Source organism: Eptatretus burgeri, chromosome 12 (assembly GCF_056783735.1).
Source record: "Eptatretus burgeri isolate ZD-2024b chromosome 12, Ebu_testis_v1, whole genome shotgun sequence".
In the NCBI taxonomy this organism is placed as follows: domain Eukaryota; kingdom Metazoa; phylum Chordata; class Myxini; order Myxiniformes; family Myxinidae; genus Eptatretus; species Eptatretus burgeri.
In genome coordinates, this window is record NC_140972.1 from 99,339,904 (window position 1) to 99,364,049 (window position 24,146).

Sequence of the window (24,146 nt, forward strand, 5' to 3'; positions counted from 1 at the left end):
TGTGGTTGATCAGTGCCCCAGGCGAGATACTCTTCTCATCTTGGGATTTCATTGCATCAATTGGAACTGATAGGAATGGTTATGAGACATTTGCAGGTCCCCATTGGTCTGGAACTGTGACCCAGAATAGCACTAAGTTCCTTGACATTTCAAGAACTCATGGACTTTTGGTGGCTGGTTCGTGGTTTCAGCACCCACAGGCTCATCGCCTGACTTGGTGTTCCAACGCTGGTGGTGTGGCGAAGGAGATTGAACATGTGCTCGTTGATGGTCGGTGGAGGATGATCCAGAACCGCAGGGTCTCCAGGAATGCTCAGTTCTTCAATACCGACCCCGGGCTTGTGGTAGCAACTCTGGAGTTTCATTTTAAACCGGGAGGATGGTACCTACCCAGCCGATGCTGGATGTTGGCAAGCTCAAGGATGAAAGAGCAGTTGAGGAGTTGGTGGACAGGCTCAGTGGGGATTTGTGGGGGGGGGGGGTACTGAGTGCTTTTGGGAATCCTGAAGAGTTGTGGAGTGCCTTCAAGACAACTATACTTGATTTTGCTGGTGGATGTCGTGGACCTCACTGTAGGGTGAAGAAGAACTCTGTCTCTCAAGGAACACTGAATACTTTTGACTAGAATCGCCGGGCCAGGCTTAATGGCAGAGCTGAGCTATTCAGGGAGCTGAGGCGTAAAACAGTACATGTGCTGAGGGTGGAAAGGAGGCTTATGTGCGAGGAATCTGTGAAGGGGTATAGCATCACCTGTGGCCAAGTGATTATCGTCCTGCTTAAAGGCGAACTTGCGCATTGCATTCCTCAAAGCCCATCCCTCGGTGTACTGCAGTAAGATCAGAAGCTGGTGGGCTCTTGACAGAGGAGTGCGAAGAGAAGACCCGCTGGGCCGGTTACTTTGAGCGGCTGCACCAGGCTGATCCACCAGGTGCTGAGTTGGATGTCAGGGGTGTTACTATCCCTATTGCTGACCCTCCAATCAACTGCGGTGAACCGGTTGAAATGGGGTAAAGCTCCAGGGATCTGTGGCATCCATGTTGAACTTCTCAAGGCTGGTGGAAATGCTGTACTCATGTCGATGCATGCAGTTCCGTGTTCTGCCTGGAACACAGGCATCATCCCAACTGACTGGAAGAGGGGCCTTGTTGTCTCTCTCTGGAAAGGGAAGGATGATCGCCAAGACTGCAGAAACTACCGAGGGGTGACGCTGCTCTCAGTGCCGGGAAAGGTTTTTGCTTAGATAATTATTGACAGGGTTCGCCACCATCTGCTTGAGCACCAGCGCCCAGTGCAGTCAAGCTTTACACCAAAGAGGTCAACGATCGACCGTATCCTTGCCCTTCAGGTCCTCACCTAACACAGACGACAGTTGTGGCAGGGGCTGCTTGCAGCCAATGTTGATCCCTGTAAAGCGCTCGATTCAGTGAATCGGGATGCCCTCTGGAGGATTCTTGGTCTTCGTAGGGTGCCATCAAAACTGATCGATCTGATGTCTGAACTTTACCTTGGTACTGAGAGAGCTGTGAGATGTGGTGATTCCATCTCCGACGTTTTTCCAGTTATGACTGGAGTTCGTCAGATGTGTGTACTGACCCCCACACTTTTCAGCGCTTGTATGGACTGAATTATGGGGAGGATGTTGGAGAGATCAAGCTGCGGTGCATCGTTTTGGAATGTCAAGATCTCTGACCTTGGTTTTGCAGAAACTGTGGATATCCTTTTGGAGCCCCTCGAGGTGCTGAATGAGGAGTCGGAGCTTCTGGGATTGCGGGTTTCCTGGGTCAAAACTAAGATCCAGGTTTCAATGACATCTTGGATGCTGCTATCGTGTCTGTACTTGTTTATGGTTGGGATGTTGAGGTCACAGAGAGATTCACTTACCTTGGCAGTGATATTCATGTCTCTGCTGGCTGTGAGCCAGAGGTCAACGGACTCCTTGGGAGTCATGGATTCACTGGAGCATGGGGTGTGGTGCTGCCGGTACCTGTTTAGGAGGACAAAAATCCAGATCTTCAGGTCCTTGGTGCTTCCAATCTTGCTCTACAGATGTGAGACTTCTGAGACAAAGGATCTGAGCAGCTGTCTTGGAGATCTTGACGGAAGAGATTCAACATGATCTGAAAGTTGGTTCCACAGGCACGAAGAACGAGGAATGAATGAGTGAAGGTATGCAGTGATTCTGGATTTTGGGCATTTCACCACAAGGTGGTTGATGTTGGACCACATGTGCCCTGCAGATACCTTGGGGGAGAGAAAGCACGGAAAGATCAGAGATGAAAGATGAACAAGGATGCGGGAGAAGTGTCGTGGAAATTTTGAACACCTACAAAACAGAAAAGACTTTCCAGTCCAGTTAAGGTTGTTTATTGTAAAATGAAATAACAGCAGCGCATGTGTGGAAAGAAAGCCTATTGCAAATTCCAGGCAGTCTCTAACTCTATTTGAGGTTACATCGAATATATTTGTAATCTCAACAAGGTGTGGTTGTACTCGATGGGCATCATTTCCAAGAAAATTTATCAATCAATGACACACTAAGACAGGCTTTGAGAAAGTATGGATGGGTGTTGTTGAGTTTAAAATCACAAACACAGGATGAGAAACTGCTCCTTATCTGAGTCTCGCTCCAGATGGCCCTGATGAGGGAGTAAAGAGAATGTGACCCTTTGGTTAGGGCATATGTTGGCTAGCGGAGTATAGATAAAGGTTACAAAGACTTTCTGTATTGGGAGGTATGTGCACACGGTGGACAAAACTCCCTGCTAGCTTTCCCAGTTTATATTTATGAAATTATTTCTGGCACACAAGCTTTACTCCATTATAATTTCAATTAAAGTTTATTTTACCACAGAAGACAGAGAGACTATTGACCTGTATGTGATGGGAAAGCAATAGGCCCATAGACTCAGCTTCATCATGGGAGATTCCAATAATCTTGAAGGCCTTGGTTTTCATGGCGTCAAGCTGAGCAAGGTGTGAGGCAAAGGAACCAGGCCAAAGGGGAGAGCAATACTCCATCAAGCTGCCGATGAAGTCCTTGTCGGTGGATAGGAGTTCAGGTGTGCCAAGGAAGGTCTTTGTACAATGCAGGATGCCCAGTCGGCGACTTGCAATGGAGGCTAACTTTGAAATGTGTTGGGCCAAGAAAGATCATGGGTGATTGTGAGACACAGGAGTTTGATTGACTGAACTGCCTCAAGATTGTTAAGAAAGTAGATGAGAGTGTTTTCCACACAATCCTTTTGGAGAGTGAGTGTATCGATCTTTCTCAAGATTGAGCTGCGATGTCAGCGAGCCATCATATTCAGCTTGTTGTGGAAAGATTATGTGCATTGAGGTCCATAAGGCAAAATTGAAGTGAATCAAAACATGTTTGTCCCAACATGGTGACCAAAGAACACCTGGTGTGTCCTCTGCACAAGCAGCTTTGGAGATGAACCATGAAAATGAGATTTTCTCAGATCAAGACTCATACAAGAGCTAAAACGCTGAAGGGGTCAGGGCGCAACAGAGCAGGAGGAACAGTAGGAGAGTGGCATCTTTTCTTTGATGACATTTTTTCAATGTTACCGATGGATTCTAACACCTTTAGTTCTGCATTGTGTTGTAATCTTGCAATTGTTATCTTTTAAACCGAGGATCGTAATAATCACTACATTATACCTGTAACTAGTTCTCTTTATAGACTGAGGATCACAATAATCACAACATCCTGTACAGTACCTGTAACCAGTTGTTTAAATGTGAATGCCATTGGAATGCAGGACTCGATCTCTCAACCTCTCTCAAATTGCTTGATACGTTTTTGAGAACAAAGGCAGTGTGCGCATTTAATTGCTTATCATTTGCTTTGTTTCTTACATCCATGTTCTCAGAGTGGAAACACAAAGATGGTGCACCAAGTCATGGACATGATGCATGAGCTTATCGACTGGCGGAAGCAGATCCTCTCGGGAACTCTCCCATTGGATGAACTCAAGGAGTTAAAACAAAAAGTGACGTCTAGGATTGACTACGGTAACAGGTCCGTCTCAGTTGAACTTGGGGGGCGGAGGGAGGGACCGTCACTTGTTAAATGTAGGGGTCATATATTCCTGAAGCTTAAGAGGTCTCAGTTGGGGAAGAAAAAGGGGGCACATATATCATGCACTGTGGAAGTATTTTGTGTATGAGGGTGAGTCACAAGGTATTTGCAATATATTTGTATTTAAATAATATAACAACAATTGAGCATGTACACGAGCATCATTTTTCTACATCGTCCTCCTCCTTTTCAACACAATTAGTCTTATCGGTTCACAAGCTTCTGTATGCCTTCAGAAAACACGTTTTTGGCTGAGTGACGAGCCACACATGCACTGCTTCTTTCACTTGTTGGTCACTGGCAAAGTGGCGGCCTCTTAAAGTGTCTTTGAATGGACCAAACAGGTGAATGTCCGAAGGGGCCCGGTCAGGACTGCACGGAGGATGCTCCAACACCTCAAAGTTCAATTGCCGGAGGATTTCCATAGTATGGGTGGCAGTGTATGGACGGGCATTGTCACGCAACAACGCAACACCTTTTGATAGTACCCTCGGCATTTCCATCAAATATCTAGTTTCAACTCGTCCCGGAGCATTTCACAATAACGGACACTGTTTACCGTTGTGCCCCCCTCTTGATAGTGTTCCAAAATTGGGCCTTGTGACTCCCAGAAAAGTGTGAACATCACTTTTCTGTCCAATGGTTGACCTTTGAACTTCTTTTTGACTGGTGATGTCGGATGCTTCTTTTCCATACTCTGGCGTTTGCTCTCTGGCTCGTAATGGTGGATCCACATGTTGTCTCCAGTGACAATGTGTCTCAAAAAAAACATTCCCTTCATGACGAAAGTGGTTCAACAGACTTTGGCAGATTGTCCCACAGTTGCGCTTGTGCTCTTCTGTGAGTTATTTTGGAACCCATCTTGTGGAAAAACGTTAAGAAAACCAAGTCAGTTGTTGTTCATTTAATGTGCAGAACCATGACTGATGTTCAGATGTTGTGCCACTTCGTCAATAGTCGACCGTCGGTTATCCAGTCATGGTGCGGACTCGTTCAATGTTTTCTTCTCTTGTGGACGTGGATGGGCGTCCACATCGTTCATCATCAGTGACACTTGTGGGACCGTTTTTGAACATGGTAATCCAATCATACACACTCCACTGTGGTAAAGCACTGTTCCCATATCGTGCTGAAAGTCTGCGATGGATTTCTGCCCCGGTACACCTTCAGGCCACACAAATTATATCACTGCACACTGCTCTTCTTTGGTCCAAATGGACAGCGGAGCGGTCGTGTTAACTTCCTTATAACGACACAACTACTGACTGCTCAAGGTTGAAACTGCTTCACAATGGTGCAGACAGTTCGTGCTTGTACCTGCAAGTACAATAAGAAATGTAGTCAACACAACACAGTTTTTAATAAACCATTGCAGATACTTTTCGACTCGCCCTCGTATATGTGGGGGTAGGGGGAATGTTTTTACATTTTTGTGAACATAAATCGATGAATGAAATCAACAGGACTTTGGTCGAGGTATGCTCACCACAGTGGGAAACAAGGTGATGTTTTGCACGTTAATCCTTCGTCGGAGCAAACGAGTGTGTTCGTCTCAGTAATGTCGTTTCTTTCACTGTCGTATTTTATTCCTGAATTTATCACTTTAACTATCACTTCTTCCTGTGTTGTAAATCTCGATTTTTCTTCCTCGGATTATAAGCCATATATTCTTGTTAATGATGCCAATTCCAGCGGCTAACCCGTTCCCCCCCCCCCCACCCACAGGACAACACCCTTTCTAGTTTGATCCATGTTTGTCTTGACCGATGTGGACTGTTACCATCGTTTTCTAACCAACTCTGTTTTCTACCTCGTCACCTCTGGCCTTTCATACTCCCACTTTCCTTATCAAATGATCTAATTGAGTCTCACTTGTTTTGTTGATTATCTGCATTTCAGCACCTTAGTCGTGTCTGTCCATCTGACTGTTCAAATTCCTTTGTTTCATTCCTTCTTTGCTGTTTTGTGAAGCATTTTGTTTTCACCACAGCAAACTGGGGCTGGATCAGGTTGTGAGAGATGACGATGGCAACATCCTGGATCCAGACAAGACGAGTATAATCAGTCTTCTCCGTGCACATGAGAGCACCATGCGCCAGATCAGCAGTCGTCGTGCTCAGGAGGAACGCACGGTAATGATGAACGAAGTGTGGAGGACTCATCCATCACCTACCAGTACTTGTATTCTTGAGGTTGTGATGTTATAAATGTGTTATTTTGATCTTTAAGTGGGAACCCAGACGCTCACACCACCTCGACGATAAATCTATCCCTTGATACCTTACAAAATAGATACGATGTGTCTGTTTCCGATTTCCGAATTATAAAGTAAGTAAATTTGCAATTAAATGTCACAATCTTCTTCTTCTTCTTCTTCTTCTTCTTCTTCTTCTTCTTCTTCTTCTTCTTCTTCTTCTTCTTCTTCTTCTTCTTCTTCTTCTTCTTCTTCTTCTTCTTCTTCTTCTTCTTCTTCTTCTTCTTCTTCTTCTTCTTCTTCTTCTTCTTCTTCTTCTTCTTCTTCTTCTTCTTCTTCTTCTTCTTCTTCTTCTTCTTCTTCTTCTTCTTCTTCTTCTTCTTCTTCTTCTTCTTCTTCTTCTTCTTCTTCTTCTTCTTCTTCTTCTTCTTCTTCTTCTTCTTCTTCTTCTTCTTCTTCTTCTTCTTCTTCTTCTTCTTCTTCTTCTTCTTCTTCTTCTTCTTCTTCTTCTTCTTCTTCTTCTTCTTCTTCTTCTTCTTCTTCTTCTTCTTCTTCTTCTTCTTCTTCTTCTTCTTCTTCTTCTTCTTCTTCTTCTTCTTCTTCTTCTTCTTCTTCTTCTTCTTCTTCTTCTTCTTCTTCTTCTTCTTCTTCTTCTTCTTCTTCTTCTTCTTCTTCTTCTTCTTCTTCTTCTTCTTCTTCTTCTTCTTCTTCTTCTTCTTCTTCTTCTTCTTCTTCTTCTTCTTCTTCTTCTTCTTCTTCTTCTTCTTCTTCTTCTTCTTCTTCTTCTTCTTCTTCTTCTTCTTCTTCTTCTTCTTCTTCTTCTTCTTCTTCTTCTTCTTCTTCTTCTTCTTCTTCTTCTTCTTCTTCTTCTTCTTCTTCTTCTTCTTCTTCTTCTTCTTCTTCTTCTTCTTCTTCTTCTTCTTCTTCTTCTTCTTCTTCTTCTTCTTCTTCTTCTTCTTCTTCTTCTTCTTCTTCTTCTTCTTCTTCTTCTTCTTCTTCTTCTTCTTCTTCTTCTTCTTCTTCTTCTTCTTCTTCTTCTTCTTCTTCTTCTTCTTCTTCTTCTTCTTCTTCTTCTTCTTCTTCTTCTTCTTCTTCTTCTTCTTCTTCTTCTTCTTCTTCTTCTTCTTCTTCTTCTTCTTCTTCTTCTTCTTCTTCTTCTTCTTCTTCTTCTTCTTCTTCTTCTTCTTCTTCTTCTTCTTCTTCTTCTTCTTCTTCTTCTTCTTCTTCTTCTTCTTCTTCTTCTTCTTCTTCTTCTTCTTCTTCTTCTTCTTCTTCTTCTTCTTCTTCTTCTTCTTCTTCTTCTTCTTCTTCTTCTTCTTCTTCTTCTTCTTCTTCTTCTTCTTCTTCTTCTTCTTCTTCTTCTTCTTCTTCTTCTTCTTCTTCTTCTTCTTCTTCTTCTTCTTCTTCTTCTTCTTCTTCTTCTTCTTCTTCTTCTTCTTCTTCTTCTTCTTCTTCTTCTTCTTCTTCTTCTTCTTCTTCTTCTTCTTCTTCTTCTTCTTCTTCTTCTTCTTCTTCTTCTTCTTCTTCTTCTTCTTCTTCTTCTTCTTCTTCTTCTTCTTCTTCTTCTTCTTCTTCTTCTTCTTCTTCTTCTTCGCCACGATGTTGCATCAGTCATATCTGCATTGGAAATGGGTTACATTGTGGAAGGGTTTCACGAAAACTGCGAATAACTTTCAATTTTCCACAAATATGCCGAGTCAATACGTCCTCAGTGCTTGTATAGTAATACAAACCGAAATGTTTTCCTGCTACACCAATGGCCAAATGACCCTGAGTTTGCCAGAAGTTGGACAAGGTTTGTCCGAAATACCCGCGTGTGGATCGGGCCTACAAAATGTTCACTTTTGTGCTCGGAACATTTACAGAGAAACATTTACACCCTTATGAAACAACAGTTTTCTAGATCTTGTGATTATCCACCACCATTGAGAGAGGATGCCGTACCCATGATCAAGCGGAAGAAACAGCCGTCACTCAAAAATGTAGCACCATCTCTACCGAGCTACCAGCACATGTACACGGACGATTTAGCGGTGAATCAAACACCTGTTGCCATTGTCCGGCAGTTACCACAAGAGCACCTGAAAATAATTATCTATCATCAACACACATTTCTACAAGTCAAATGAACCACCGTCTATTTATAGTGGAGAGAATGTATTTATGTATTGTATGTATCATCTACTCCTCTGAGGGGATTTGACCTGGGACGCTAAAACTTTCATGGTCCCCTCCCTCCACAATCCTCTATCAACCATCACCCCCACAATACCCACCACCATCCCACCCCCTCCCACTCTACTATCCCCCCACAATCCCCCATCAAACCACCCCACAATACCCACCACCATCCCACCCCCTCCCACTCTACTATCCCCCCACAATCCCCCATCAAACCACCCCACAATACCCACCACCACTCCACCCCCTCCCACTCTACTATCCCCCCACAATCCACCATCAAACCACCCCACAATGCCCACAATCATCCCACATCCCCTATCCTCCCTTGCACCATTTGTCCCTCCACCGGGGCAGGACCTCAGCATGATATGGCACGACACGGCACCACGGCCCGACACGGCACGACAGCACCACGGCCAGACACAGCACCACGGCCCGACACGGCACGAAACGGCAAGAGACAGCACCACGGCCCGACACAGCCCCACTGCCCGACACGGCATGACACAGCACCACGACACGGCACAGCACGGCAGAACACGGCACGGCACGGCAGAACACGGCACGACACGGCATGACACAGCACCACAACACGGCACGACATGGCACCACGGCATGACACAGCAGCACGGCCAAACATGGCCCGACACTGCACGCCACAGTACCACGGCACGACACAGCACCACGGCATGACAGCACCACGGCTAGATACGGCACGACACAGCACCACGGCATCACACAGCACCATGGCCCAACACAGCACAACCTTCTTATTCTTATTCTTCTTATTCTTATTCTTATTCTTATTCTTCTTATTCTTATTCTTATTCTTATTCTTATTCTTATTCTTCTTATTCTTCTAGAAACACGACACAACACGACACCACTGCACAACACGACACAAATTGCTTTCCAGGAAAGTATGAAACGGGACGATCCCACAACATACAAGACAACGTTCACTTCCGGTTCTGGGTTTGGAGCATTGGCAGGTCTCCTTAGGTTCTCTGTGCTGACAATCTCAAAGATAAGTTTCCGGTCGTTATTTGTCCCATTTTAACTGTTTATTTTTCTCACCAACATGTTACTGTGTGTTCCTAGTTCGGTTTTGTTTCAAAAATCGTGCTATATCGTGAGTTTTTGGCGACGTTGTCTTATCGGGTGTTTGAGGCCGAGGCTTGAGGCCGACCGGTTCCCCTCGGTGTACGATCGTTTTATTTGTTTTTTCTCCCTATTACCTTCAACTTATATCTTCCCCAATTTCCGACCGTCCCCCATTTCTCCCAACTAGTCTCTCTATTTCTTATTTGAAAAAAAAATAAAAAAACCGCCACCTTTCTCCTGATTCTGCTTCTTCTTCATCGCCTCTTCTTCCTCTTATTCTTCCTCCTCAATTTTTTTCTACAACACTTCCATGACCTAATCTGTTGAAAACTCTCTCAAACATTCATAATAATAACAAAAACGATATCTTGTAATGCTTCATCTTCCTCTTTCACACGTGTGGTACTCTACTGTTTCATAATGCACTACTCTTCTGCTATTTCAACAGACTGCTCTCATTTCGAACTCTCCTTCATTCCTTGCCTAAAAAAATCCAACTGTTACAACGTTTCTTCTCTCCATTCTCTGAATTCGCCTTTATTGCATCCCTCAAGAAATGTGTTTCATCGCATCTCTGACATAAAACTTTTAAAAACCCCAGTTTGCGATGAATGTTCGCTTTCCATCAACCATTCTTTTTTTCCAACTTCAGTGCCAATTCACCCCTCTCACCTCTCTCACCCCTCACTCTCACTCTCAAAGCAATCATCCCACTCTTCTCCCTCCAAGCCTCCCTCTCACCTCTCTCAAAAATTCCCCCTTCACCTTTGTCCCACCTTTCATCCCCCTCACTCATCCTTCTCAAAGTAGCCCCCCCTCTCATCCACAAAGCTGCCTCCTTCCACTGCCCTCTCACCTCCATCTCTTCACTCCACCTCCTCAAATCCTCAACTGCCTTCTTCCCCCTCTCTTGTCCCCCTCTCCCCCAGCACCACAGAGCCTTTTCTCTTCCTCATCTGGCCCCCTCTCCTAGCTATTCTGCAATCCCCCACACTCTTTCAACAACCCTCCTTACCTCCCCACCTCGTCCCTTGTCCTACCCTCCCCCTCCCCCACCCCCTGCACCCCCTGCACCCAAAGCCTCCTCCCCTACCTCTTCATTAAAAGTGTCGACCTCAAATATCCGGGGCCTTCGCTCAAACCTTTCAGATCTTTCCATACAGGTTTCCACTGACAAACCAGCCACAATCTGCCTAACAGAAACGTTCCTCCCCCAAGACGTGTCTGACTCCCAAGTATCTCTCCCCGGTTACTCCCTTCTCCGGTATGACAGACCTGATCCTCGTCCTGGTGGAGGAGTTGCTCTCTTCATCAAAGACTCTATTCCTCACTCTCCATGCACTGCTCTCACTCCCCCACACCCCCAGGAATAGCTCTGGCTACGGCTTCCCCTCCACTCCCACCTCATATTTATATGTGTACTGTACCGTCCACCTAACAGTGATGACTCCATCTACACCTCACTATCCGAAAACATGGACCATCTTCTATCTTCTCATCCAAACTCTCTCTTCCTCTTATGTGGCGACTTCAATTGTCATCATGCCAGTTGGCTAGGTGTGGGTACCTCTCTCACCTGTCATGGCACCTCAGCAAAAGCTTTCTGCGACTCATTGGGACTGACTCAATCGGTCAACTTCCCGACCCGGATCTCAACCAATGGTACTCCATCTCTTCTGGCTCTGATTTTGGCAAATTTCCCTGACAATATCTGCTGCTCTTCCCCGCTCCAATCGGTTCTTCTGACCACGTCCTTGTCAAAGTGGACATCTCTCTGGCTATTATCAGAGAACCACCTCACCACCGTCGAGTCTGGCATTTCACTCAAGCCGACTGGCAGGGTCTCCAAGCAGCCATCAAACTTATAGACTGGTCTCTTATTGCTACTTTCTCCAACATCAACTCATCCTGGGAATTCTTTCAAAGAAACTTGCTCTCCCTCATGAACAGATTTATCCCCTCTCATCTTCAGTTGTCCTACCCTTCCTTCTGCCCTTGTTTTACTGAAGCTTGTGGTGAGGCAGTTGTCCTGAAACAACTTGCCTTTGCCTCATGGAAAGCAAACCCAACTGAGGGTAATCTCAGTTCCTTCCATAAAGCTCAGAACAAGTGTGTATCTACCCTCAGGAGAGCCAGAAAACAACATCTTTCTAATCTCAAGTCTCAACTCTCAAACCTCTCTCCCTCCTCAAAATCCTGGTGGCGTCTCATCAAATCTGTTTCTGGTGTATGTTCCCCCTCCATCCCCTCCCTTACCTCAAATGGCCACACTGCTGATACCGCACGTGATAAAGCTGAATTCCTCAACTCCGTGTTTACAGCTAAATCTTGTGTCAAAAACCCATCACTTTCTCTACCCACGTTACCCAGTTGCACCCAACTGTCCCTAGACTCTGTGTCCTTTTCTCCTGACAAGGTGAGGAGCTTGCTGCTTGCTGTCAAACCTCGACTCAGATTCTGCAACCGGTCCAGACGGCATCAGCCCACGTGTCCTCAAAGCCTGCTCTTCTGCTCTTGCTCGCCCTCTTTCTGTTCTATTCACCCTCTCATTTGCTCATGGTCATCTGCCATCTGCTTGGAAATCTGCAAACATCACTGCCCTGCATAAAAAAGGTGCAAAAACAGATCCCTGCAACTACAGACCAATCAGCCTTCTCCCAATCATCAGCAAGGTTGTGAAATCCTTCCTCTTCTCCAATGGCTTGATTTCCGATCATCAATTTGGTTTCAGACAAGGTCACTCTATCCTGGATATGCTGCCTCTGCTCTCCCAACAATGGATGGAGGTCCTCAATGCCAGACAGGAAATCCGAGCCGTATCCCTGGACATATCACGTGCTTTTGACACAGTCTGGCACCCTGCCCTACTCACCAAACTCTCTTCCCATGGTATTCAAGGCCATCTCCACTCATGGCTCGCAGACTTCCTCTCCTGTCGCAATCAACGTGTGGCCCTAAATGGAGTTCTTTCATCCCCTCTTCCTGTCCAGGCTGGAGTTCCTCAAGGTAGCGTTCTGGGCCCTGTTCTTTTCTGGTTTTCATCAATGATCTCTCCGACTCTCTGGAAAATCCTCTGTATGTCTTTGCTGATGACTCCACCCTCTGCCGTACCATCGGTCATCGCTCAGACCGGCAAGCAGCAGCTTCTTCGCTCACTGCAGATCTGGATAAAATCACAAACTGGTCCAACACGTGGAACATGTCTTTCAATCCGGACAAATCTAACACTCTCACTATGTCTCTTCGAAAGGACCGTTTAGAAAACCCACCCATCTACTTTCTCAACAATCCCCTGAAAGAGGTCCTTTCTTTCAAGCTTCTGGGTCTCACTATCTGCCATGACCTTTCCTGGGAAAGCCACATTTCAAACCTCGCCTCCAAAGTCAGTCGCTGACTGACTGACTGGGAATCCTCCGTCGTGCAAAGTCTTTCTTCGGCCCTCCTGAGCTCCTGACCACTTACAAAGCTTTTGTCCGTAGCCTGATGGAGTACTGCTCTCCTCTCTGGGCTGGTGCTCCTGCCTCCCACCTTTCTCGGCTTCACGCTGTAGATACCAGGGCATTTCGGATCATCGGCATCTCCTGAAATGAGGCTGAGTCTTTGGGCCTCTCACTCAATCACCGCAGGTTGGTCGGTGGTCTTTCTGTCTTCTACCGTCTCCTCTCCAGCCTCCCCCTCCCTCCCCCCTGCTCTCTCTGCGATTTGTCCCCACCACATTTCCTCAGGGCGCTCAAGGTCAGCCAACAACCCCCTTCTGCTAAAACTACCAAAATCACGAATCACTGCTCACCTTCACTCTTTCATTCCTCTTTTTTCCCACCTTTGGAATAAACTCCCTCACTCTATTCTTTCCCATTCTTCCCTCCAGGCTTTCAAAACAGCTGTTTACCACCACCTCTTATCATCCCCCATCCAAATCCTCAATCTTTTCTACCCCCGATAATCCACCCAAGCCCACTTCCTTCAAATTCCCTGCTTTCCTTCCTGAAAGTCCCTGTTATGTCCATCTTCTTTTCCCCATGTTCCCCGTCCCATCCCTCTCCCTTCCACAGATCTCCTAATGTGTCTGTTCCCCACTGTTTTGCCCCCCCCCCCACTCTCGCCCCTCTTGTCTTATGCCCCTTGGATGTGTGTTGTGTGTTAGCTCTCACACGAACCTCGACATGGTATACAAAAAAAAGAAGAAAAAAAAAGACACTTGGTCAGCCTGCGAGGGGACAAAGCATTAATCGCCCATTTTGTCCTTGGTGTCCGAGTGTGCCTGGGTGGTGTCCATGCTGTCAGGTGATGATGGGTACTTCTTCTCGAGTGATGTAACTGATTTATCAATTAATATAAAATCCTTTTTAAACCGTCAATGAAACGGAAAAACAAAAACCTACCAATCGGTAGTGAACATACGACCAGCGGTTTCATCTTCACGAACACTTCCGCCTTCTTCCTCTGAATCACTCGCACATAGTCCAGCAGATAAGTGAAATATTTGGGGGAATTGTGCCTTTGAAGATACAAGCATGAACTTTGGCACACTGTTGGATCATGCCCTTAGGAAGATATGTAGCTATAGGGCCATTGTAGAATTGTCCTGTGGCCAAAATGGCAGGCATTTTCCAAAATCGCCACCACCGGTTGTTATTTTACCAGTTTCTCAGGTTCTAGACCAGCTAGGATATTGATTCTGGTGGCTTATTGTACATTTTCAAGGATGAGGAATGCAGTGGTACTATTTATAACATGCTAGCAACTACCAAACTGCATATATCTAGCATTCAGGGAATTAAATAATAGTAAAACCATCAAATATTACTGGAGTTGTGCATATTTTCCGGAATTTCAGAATCAGCCCATGAGTTGTGTGCTGACCTCATAATTATGTTTATGTGTATTCATATATTTTGCTGCATATTGACACAGAACATCATAATAACGTCACAATGATAATCTATGTTGTTTGTACAACTTTTGTGTACTTGTGTACACCTCGTAACAACGCCTAATCTGCATGTATATCTGTATGCTTTCAGTTGACCTGGACTGTGACTGTGGTGGCAGCTAACATTTTCCTGGAGATTTCAGCATATGGTAGAGTGGTGGTCGTATAACTAGTACATACTGTTCTCATATTATAACTAGTAGATACTGTTCTAAAGTAGCATAGTGCATAGGGACAATGGCCAAACTATACAAGGTTTGTGGACCCTGATGAGCCTAGCTCATCAGGTAAACAGTGCCTGACCACAGACTGGAACAAATGTGTTCTGTGTCAGGAAGACACAGATGAGATGCTGACATGTCCATATAATTCAGCACGTGGCACAGATGGGGCAGTATACAGGACCATAGCTGAGCATCTTGTAGCATTCGACAAGATCAGTTTACACTAAAACTGTCACAACTGGATGAGGGTCAGAGCATCGAGGCAGCATTCTGGGTTCACAAAGCCAAATGACATGACTCCTGCAGACTGCAGTATAACAAAACAAAACTTCAGAGGGCTGAAAAGTGGAAAACACACCATGATGATGACCCAGAAACCCACAAGTTCACCCGTCAGAGCATTGATGGTGAAACTCATTCAACAGAGTCATGCTTCTTCTGTGGCAAATCTGCAGCAAGAGATGCTTTGCGTAATGCATCAACATTCCAACTTGACATTCGTGTGAGGCAGTGTGCCCTCAAACTACAGGCAATCAGCTGTTCACCCAGAAAGGTAGAGACATTGAAGGACTCCCTCCAACACAAGCAGCACTGATTCAACACACAAAGAGGGCTGCCTACCAAGCTGGTCACTGTTGGGGACAGATGATGGTTGCAGTCCCGGAACTCCCATCCCCAGGTGACTGGGGGTGGAAGAAGAAAGACACAGGTGGATGGGAAGTTCACTGGACCACACTGCCAGAAGCGACCCAGGCCTGTCGAGAACTCATACGCTGTGGATGCAAAAAGGGGTGCAGAGGACAGTGCAAATGTGTCAAGGCAGCATTTCAGTACACTGCCCTTTGCCACTGTGGTGGACTGTGTTCTCGAAACTAACATTACATTTCATTGAAAACCTGTAATATTACCATGGAAGGCCTGACCTGGTTAATAATGGAAGGACTGTCGTAGACTTGCCCTCACCACTGACATGTCCAACAACAATGGGACATGCACTATTGATTTGCAATATACAGCATAATCTCATGAACTGTGTGCTCATATAAATAAACTACCAAATATTATAAAGGAAACATTGCGAAGACTGCATTGTACTCTCATGAATATGTCACACTTTCAAAACATGTTCATGTACAACTCCACGAATATTAAATGCGTTTATAATTTTACTGTTATTTATTTCCCTGAAAGCTAGATATATGGAGTTAGGTAGTTGTTAGAGTAGTTATAGCATGTTGTCAATAGTACCACTGCATTCCTCATCCTTGAAAATGTATGATTAGCCACCAGAATCAATATCCTAGGTAGTCTAGAACCTGAGCTACTGGTAAAATAACAACCGGTGGTGGCCATTTTGGCCATAGGTCAAAGCTAGCATGTTTTAAATAGTACCACTGCATTCCTCATCCTTGAAAATGTACGATTAGCCACCAGAATCAATATCCTAGCTGGTCTAGAACCTGAGCTACTGGTAAAATAACAACCGGTTGTGGCCATTTTGGAAAATGGCCGCCATTATGGCCACAGGACAAATCTGCGATGGCCCGATAGCTAAATATCTTTCTTAGGGCATGCTTTAACAGTGTGCCGAAGCTCATGCTTGTATCATCAAAGGCACAATCCATTCCCATATCTGCCGGACTAACAAGGCTCAAAATGATACGGCTCCACAATCCTCCCGAAAGCATTTACATCACTAATTCTGTCTCCAATAGTTTCTTCGAAATCCCACTGATCAGTTAACAACATTCTGAGAACCTTGTGAGTCATTGATGATGGTGACCAGTATCTGAATCAGAGCTCGACATGCACGGTTTCTCTTTGTAAGCCACCATTCAGGTCAATATGCCTTCAAGATGTGATGTCACTGGCGAAATCGAAAATTGACACTCGGGCTTTTTTCGACACTTTGTGATTGGCAAAATATATATATATATATATATTTTTTCCGATTCAAATTATTCTGTGGATAATGATTTTAAATGGTTTTCAGAAGAAAAAAATTGTTTGGGTTCCCCTTTAATAATGGATATCAGAAGGTGAATTAATTGGAAGATGTGATGTTCTTTTAAATGATGGATCTGTATCATGTACTTGTTTGTCCCCACCATTCTGCATGTTTCTTCTGAAGTTATATGAGGGATAGGTGATATCTAACCCGGAGGTGTAAGTCGGTGTTGGGTGTTGGTGGGATTTGGTCGAGAGACGTGGGGTATTTTGGAACTTTTTCTGGGGGTGGAGGGGGATCTGGTCCTGGGGTGTGGGGTGATTAGGCTCATCTGGTCTTGGCTTACCACTTATTCCACCTCATCCCCCTCTTACCCTTATTTTCTCTCTCTGGAGCTGGTTTTTTTTTCTTCCCTTGTATGCTATTATTTTTCATGTTGATGTTTCCAAAGACTAGTTTTTCGCTCACCTGGAACTTAGTTCCTGGGAGCTTATGTGATGGTGCGTCGTCTGTCCGTCCTTCCACAAGCACTTGCAACTTCTTCTCTGAAACTACACACAGGATTTCTATTAAACTTTACCAAAACATTCAACACCTTGTTTGTACCAAAGTTTGTTCACGACATTAACAAAATCTGGCATGAAGGGGGTGTATCGGGGTTGCCTCCAAAAATAGGAATTTCCTTTCTTCTCAGAAGTGACACATGCAATTCTGATGAAACTTTTGACCACAACCTTCATCACCAAAGTGACATACCAAAGTTTGTTCCTGGCATTAACATTAAATCGGGGTCTGAGGGGGTCGACGGAGTGAGTTTACGGGAGGTTGGGGGGGGGGGGTCGCTTTCTTCTCAGATACTACACCACAACCTTCACCACCCGTGATGTACTAAAGTTTGTTCACGGCATTATAAAAAGTGGGGTCCAAGTGCTTGTACGGGGTTTTGCACCCAAAAATAGATATTTGTTTTCTTCTCGGAAACTACACACAATTCCGCTGAAACTTGACCACAACCTTCATCACCCGTGATGTACCAAAGTTTGTTCACGGCATTAAAAAAGGAATCCATCGGTATTTACTTTCTCCTCCGTTACATATTTTGTGGGTCATTCATGCCTACCGGTAGTTCTCTGCTTATCTTATCCCTCCACTACCAGGTGAGTGCCCAGGGGTACTGCCCCGAAGCTTCATACATCAAATACACTAGTTTGATTTAGTTATCCTTTTAAAACCATTTTCTTGGTCACCTCTTATTGCATTATTCCCTCCACCATCTGCGATGGATGGAGGTTATGTTTTTTGTGAAATCGAAGATTCGCAAGTATATTGGTTGGTCTGGGCTGTGATTCTGTCTATTTGTCTCTGTCTGTCTGTCTTTCTCTGGCAATAAACCTATTGATTTTTCAGTCAAAACATTAACACAGTCCAAAGTCAACAACTTTTTTGAATTTCTAAAATCCTCAATTTTCATCCAAAATTTAAAGAGGATTTGCATAGTTGGTCATTGAATTCAACCACCAATTCTTTTAAGGTCAAATTTGTTTTTGGGATTTTGCATGTATCGTACTCTGTATGACGTCTTTCTTGTTACTTGGGGAAAAAAAATTTTTTCGCCAAGTATGTTGGTCTGTCGCATTTATCTGTTTGTCTGTCTCTCTTTGTTACATGGTTTTTGGCCACACTTTTGAAGCAATTGTTATGAAACTTTGTTTGCATATGTAGGTGACGAGCTAAGGACAGCACTGCATAATTTGGGTGAAAATCTGAATCCGAATCCGAGAATTTTTTCACTGATTCTTCACCTTTGAGAGATGGGGGCCAAAAATCACGTATTGCACAATATCACAAAAGGTTATGGATGGATTCTGACGAAACTTAGTGGACAGGTTGGGAGTACCAAAAGGAAGAATTGATTCAATTTTGGTGAAGATCTGGTTGCGGATACAAGAATTATTTATTTTTTAAACTAATTCTTCACCATTGGGAGAAGGGGCTTAAGACGATGTTGAATGATATCTCAAACAGTTGTGGAAGGATTCAGATTAAACGTGGTGGACATGTTGGGTGTGTGACAAGGACTAATTGATTCGATTTTGGTGAAGATCTGAAACTGGATTTGAGAATTTTTTCAAGTGATTCCTCACCATTGAGAGATGGGGCCAAAAAACGATAGATAACACGATATCTCAAAATGTTGTGGATGACTTGGTTAGGTGATGAGAAAAAGCCGATTCGATTTTGGTTCAGGTTCGGATCCAGATCTGTCCTATCAGTGGGATACAAAACGTGAGCTGTTCAGCTTGGCAGAGGTATACACTCTACCAAGTGCTGTTCTTGTTGATATTTGTGCGATCTACTGTTGGAATTTAAATGCTGCATCAAAAGGCACGTTGTATCGTTATTTCTACGACGTGACATTTTTTGGATAATATTGTAAAGAACAAGATCTGAACATTTATGACCCCTGTTCAACCAGAAAATAAATATCTGCTTAAGTTCACAGCTCTTTAAGACCCTGTCACACCTTGACGATTTAGCCAGCGTATGCCTGACGTATGCAAAATTTGGCTAAAACGCTGGCGCACGTCGAATACGTTATGGGTAAGTTTGTATACGTTAAGAGCACGCTGGCATATGTCGTAGTACGCTGGTTTTTTTCATAGTACGCTGGCTTACGCCTTTGTACGCTGGCATAGGTCGTAGTACGCCGAGGTGTTAGACAAATTTTGCATGCTTGAAATTTGTCGACCTATGCCAGCGTATGACTCACATGTTCCGCATACGCTTGGCCATAAGTTGTAGGCACGTTACGCGATCGTTGACACACGTCGACACACGTTACTTGTACGTTACTCATAAGTCGAAACACGTCGAGGTAATGTTTAGCATACCCGAAACTTATTTCTAACCTATGAGTAACGTGTTGCAGGCACGTTACGCGATCGTTGACACACCTCGACACACGTTACTTGTACGTTACTCATAAGTCGAAACGCGTCAAGGTAATGGTTGGCGTCATTGTTCCAGACTCCCTGGTTTTTTTTTTTCTTCGGTATGACAGTGATGTTGACACTTCGATTTCTGGTGCGGTTATGATATAATATAATTAATAGGCTGCCGCTCAACGATTTAAATCATAACCACACTAGATATCGAAGTGTCAGCATCACCGTTATACCGAAGAAAAAAAAAAAAAAAACAGGGAGTCTGGAACACTGACGCTAACCATTACCTCGACGTGTTTCGACTTGTGAGTAACGTACAAGTAAAGTGTGTCGACGTGTGTCAACGATCGCGTAACATGCTTACAACTTATGCCAGCGTATGCGGAACGTGTGTCATATGACGAGTACGTCGAGAAATTTTCAACATGCTGAAAATTTCTCGACGTACTCAGGGTATGACGACGTATGCCAGCATTCTACAACGTATGCCAGCGTGCTCTTAACGTATACAAAACTTACCCATAACGTATTTGACGTGTGCCAGCTTGGTTCGGCAAATTTTTCATACGTCGGCATACGCTGGCTAAAACGTCAAGGTGTGACAGCGGCTTCACACTTCTATGTCTAGTGCGGTTATGATTTGAATCGTCGAGCCGCAGCCTATTAATAGCCTACGCCACGTGATCGTCGGCGATACGCTGCCGCGCTGTGCATAAGTTAGACTATCGTTGGGCAGAGGTTGTGAACGCCGACAACACGCTCAGCATTCGTTAGTATAACTTATCTATATGTGATTGAAACGTTCTGTGTACGTTATTAATACGTTATGCATACGTCCAACACGTTATTATACGCCCAAAAATTAAAAAAAAACATCAATAGTTCAGCGTACGCCAGCGTTTTACATACATTTTGAGACCTTGCCATACACTGGCTAAAATGTCAAGGTGTGACAGCCCCTTTAGCAGTGTGAGGAAACTCTCATAGCAATTTTTTTTTCTTCCAAAAGTAGTCATTGTATTTATGGACAGAATAATTTCCAAAATACTCACTTCAAAGCAGCACACCAATTTTGTTTAACTGTTTACTATGGTTGAAACCAATCTTTGCAATTGTAATATATTTACTTAAGTTAATGATGGCATGGTGTTTTATTTAACATTGAAGTGAAAGAAATGTTAAATACAGTTAAAAAAAAAATTTCATCTTTACATTTAACTTCACATTCCTTTCTGAAAAATACCTTCAATGGACCAATAATGGAATTTAATTTGATTCTATTCCCACCACCCCACTGCCCTCCGCCTGAGACCGATGTGCTACCTCTGGGGTACATGCAACACCTGCACAAGACACGCAAATCTCAAGAATGAACGTTCAAACTTGTCTCCGCCCTCTAAAATCTGGTAGTGCTTTGTTAAGTCTATCTCTGGTGTATGCTCCGCTACCATCCCGACCCTCTCTTCAAAAGGCACCACAGCCGACTTTGCTCGTCCAAATACCTCAATTCTGTTTGCATCAAAATATTGTGTCTTGAACCCCCCTCTGTACCCAACTGCTCCGAAATTCTGTCTTTTGCACCTGAGCAAGTGGAAAAGTTTCTGGCATCCCTCGACTCTGACTCTGCAACTGGACCAGACGGCATCATCTCATGTTTCCCAAAAACTTGCTCTGCTGCTCTTGCACTTCCTCTGTCTGCCCTTTTAATCCCTGTCATTTACCCTCGGTCATCTTCCATCTCCTTGGAAATCAGCCTACAGCATAACATAAAAAGGTACAAAAACGGATCTCCTTAACTACAGACCAATTCGCTTACTTCCAATCATCAGCAAGGTTATGGAATCCATCATCGCAGTTCATAATAAAATCATTCCTTTTCTCCAATAACCTCATCTCAGATCATCAATTCTGATACAGACCTGGTCACTACCTTCGACATGCTGCTTCTGCTCTCCCAACAATGGATGGATGCCCTCAATATCCCAACAATGGATGGATGCCCTCAGTATCAGTCATTAGATCAGTGCTGTCTCTCCGGACATATCTCGAGCTTTCAATTCAGTATTGCATCCCACCTTGCTCTCCAAACTGTCTGTCTATCTCGGCTCCATCCTATTCCTAATCTTCATCAATGATCTCACTGACTCTCTGGAAACTCCTCCATATCTCTTTGCTGATGACTCCACTCTCTGCCGTGACATCCCTCATCCTTCAGACAAACAGGCAGCAGCCTCTTCCCTCGACTCGAACCTCAACAAAATCAAAAACTTGCCAAACATTTGGAATGCCTTGCAATTTTGAGAAATCCCACACACTCACTCACTCTGTCCAAAAGGACCATTCCACAAACTCTCCTATCTACTTTCTCATCAACTGTCTCGAAGAGATTCAGTCACTCAAACTCTTGGGTCTCACTCTCAGCCATGATCTCTCTTGTGCAAGCCACATTTCAAAGTTTGCCTCCAAAGCCGGACGCCGACTGGGCATCCTCCGTCATACAAAGTCCTTCCTTGGCACACCTTAGCTCCGATCTATAAACAACGTTTTCATCTGCAGCTGATTGAGTACTGCTCTCTCTCCTCTGGGCTGGTTCTCCTGCCAGGGTTCATATGGGTCATGGAAATCCTGGAAAGTCATGGAATTTCACTGGTGGTCATGGGAAATCCTGGAAATTAAGAGCGAGTATGTTATTCTGTTACTTTCAGAATAAAACAAATGTGTACGAATGAGTTGCGTTCCCGAGAATCGTTTGCAAGTCTTTTGTTCTATACTTGAAACCCAATTTCCCATTGACTCATCGCCAAACTGCAGATCAGGACAGCTCAATCGATGTTCTCACAGAACAACATCAGTCGTTTCTCTTGCAGTAAAACAATCCGCCTCTCTTCAGTTTTGATATCTGGCCTGTTTTGTTCTTTGTAGGCCTTCCGTATCTAGCCCACCGACCGCATTGTCATGTTAACAGTTAACTAATCCGTTATTCAACTGAAGCAGAATGGTGGTGGACTTTAAATCCTTGCTAATTTGCATAATCTTGCTAATGTGTCTTGAGCTAGGGGGTGAGTAAAATATGTCTCTGTGGGGTCATGGAAAATCAGTCAAAGGTCATTGAAAAGTCATGGAATTTCAAATTCCCAAAATGGAATGAACCCTACCTGCCTTGCATCTTGCTCAGCTTGATGCCATGGAAACCAAGGCTTTCAAGATCATTAGACTTTCTCACAATGAAGCTGAGTGTATGGGCCTATCACTTTGCCATCGCCGATAGGTCGGTGGTCTCTCTGTCTTCTTTCACATAGTTTCTGGTCTTTGCACCCTCTGCCCTCTCTGTGCTCTGTCCCCTCCAAGTATCTGCAGGAAGAAAGTGGCCCACCAGCAATCCCCTCCGAGTGAAACTGTCTAAATTCAGAACCACTGCTCACCTCCACTCATTTTTTTACCCTTTTTTCTCCCACATGTGGCACCACCTTCCACACTCTCTCTTTGATCTCATTCTCCCCTCCGGGTCTTCAAGACAGCTGTTCACCACCATCTCAGATCATACCCCATCCAAAGCCATGATATTTTCTATACCCGATAAATCACCCCCACCCCTCCCAAATATTTGCTTTTGTATCCATCTTGTCCACACCCGGTGTTCTCTCCTACCCCTCATCTTTACCTGCATTCCTTGTTTGCCCGTCTCCATCTACCTTCTCCCTCCGCCCTGCTATTTTCATTTCCCCTTTCTCCTGCTGTTCCCTTTGTTATGGTGTGTCGTGATCTGTTCTGTGTCCCAGCTCTTCCACCAACCTCGACCATGTATTTAAAAAAAAAAAAAAAAATTGGTGAAAATGATATCGTGTTTTTGAAATTTTTATTTTATTTTGCACTCCTTTTTTGAAATTCGACTTTTGTTTCCCTTTCAATGCAGAAATAAATCCTAACTCCATTAATTGTACACGATTCCTCATCATTAATATGTTTAAATCGATGAGAGACTCTGTGCTTCTGAAATGATTGTTCTCATGAAAGCAATTTACTCGGCACAGGGAACAATGTTTTTGTGTTTCCAAGTCAATCGTCCATGGGAGAAATACTCGTACTTGGTACTTTATTGTACGAACGGCGTGGTGTTTAGGATGGAGTGCTCAGAGAGTAAATGGTATTCGCTTGGTTTTGCCCCTTTTCTCTCATCTATTGCAGGAGTCGTTTTTGCAGATCAATTTGGCCTCGGTTCATTCCCACAGCCTATTCGTGGCTGTACGTAACTTTGTTTGCATCATCGGTGAAGAGACTGAAGTATTCATGTCGCTGTACGATCCGACAGATTCCTCCTTTATCAGGTAAATGTCTTTGATTTTGCTTTATTTACCCTTTGAACCTCCAGCTCGTGTCACATGTGACTTACAACTGTTCAGATCCCACTGAATCATTTGTGTGAAATGCTCAATTTCCTCTCTTTCTTCTCTGCTCTTATCCTGTGGAATGTCATCTCTTAAAAGGACAAGAAAATCTTCCTGTCTCTTGGTTGTCTTTTTTTTGATCACC

The 24,146-nt window shown here is 44.2% G+C and overlaps 1 protein-coding gene across 3 annotated transcripts in view; it reads left to right on the plus strand.

Moving 5' to 3' along the window:
- Positions 1–24,146, plus strand: part of LOC147016229 (dedicator of cytokinesis protein 1-like) — a 235,709-nt gene that overhangs the window by 27,690 nt on the left and 183,873 nt on the right. For all 3 annotated transcript variants that reach the window (XM_085849067.1, XM_085849068.1, XM_085849069.1), the window contains 3 exons: positions 3,876–4,024; positions 6,075–6,216; positions 23,802–23,941. In XM_085849067.1, the coding sequence (XP_085705193.1) occupies positions 3,876–4,024; positions 6,075–6,216; positions 23,802–23,941 (431 nt within the window). The remainder of the gene's footprint in view (positions 1–3,875; positions 4,025–6,074; positions 6,217–23,801; positions 23,942–24,146) is intronic.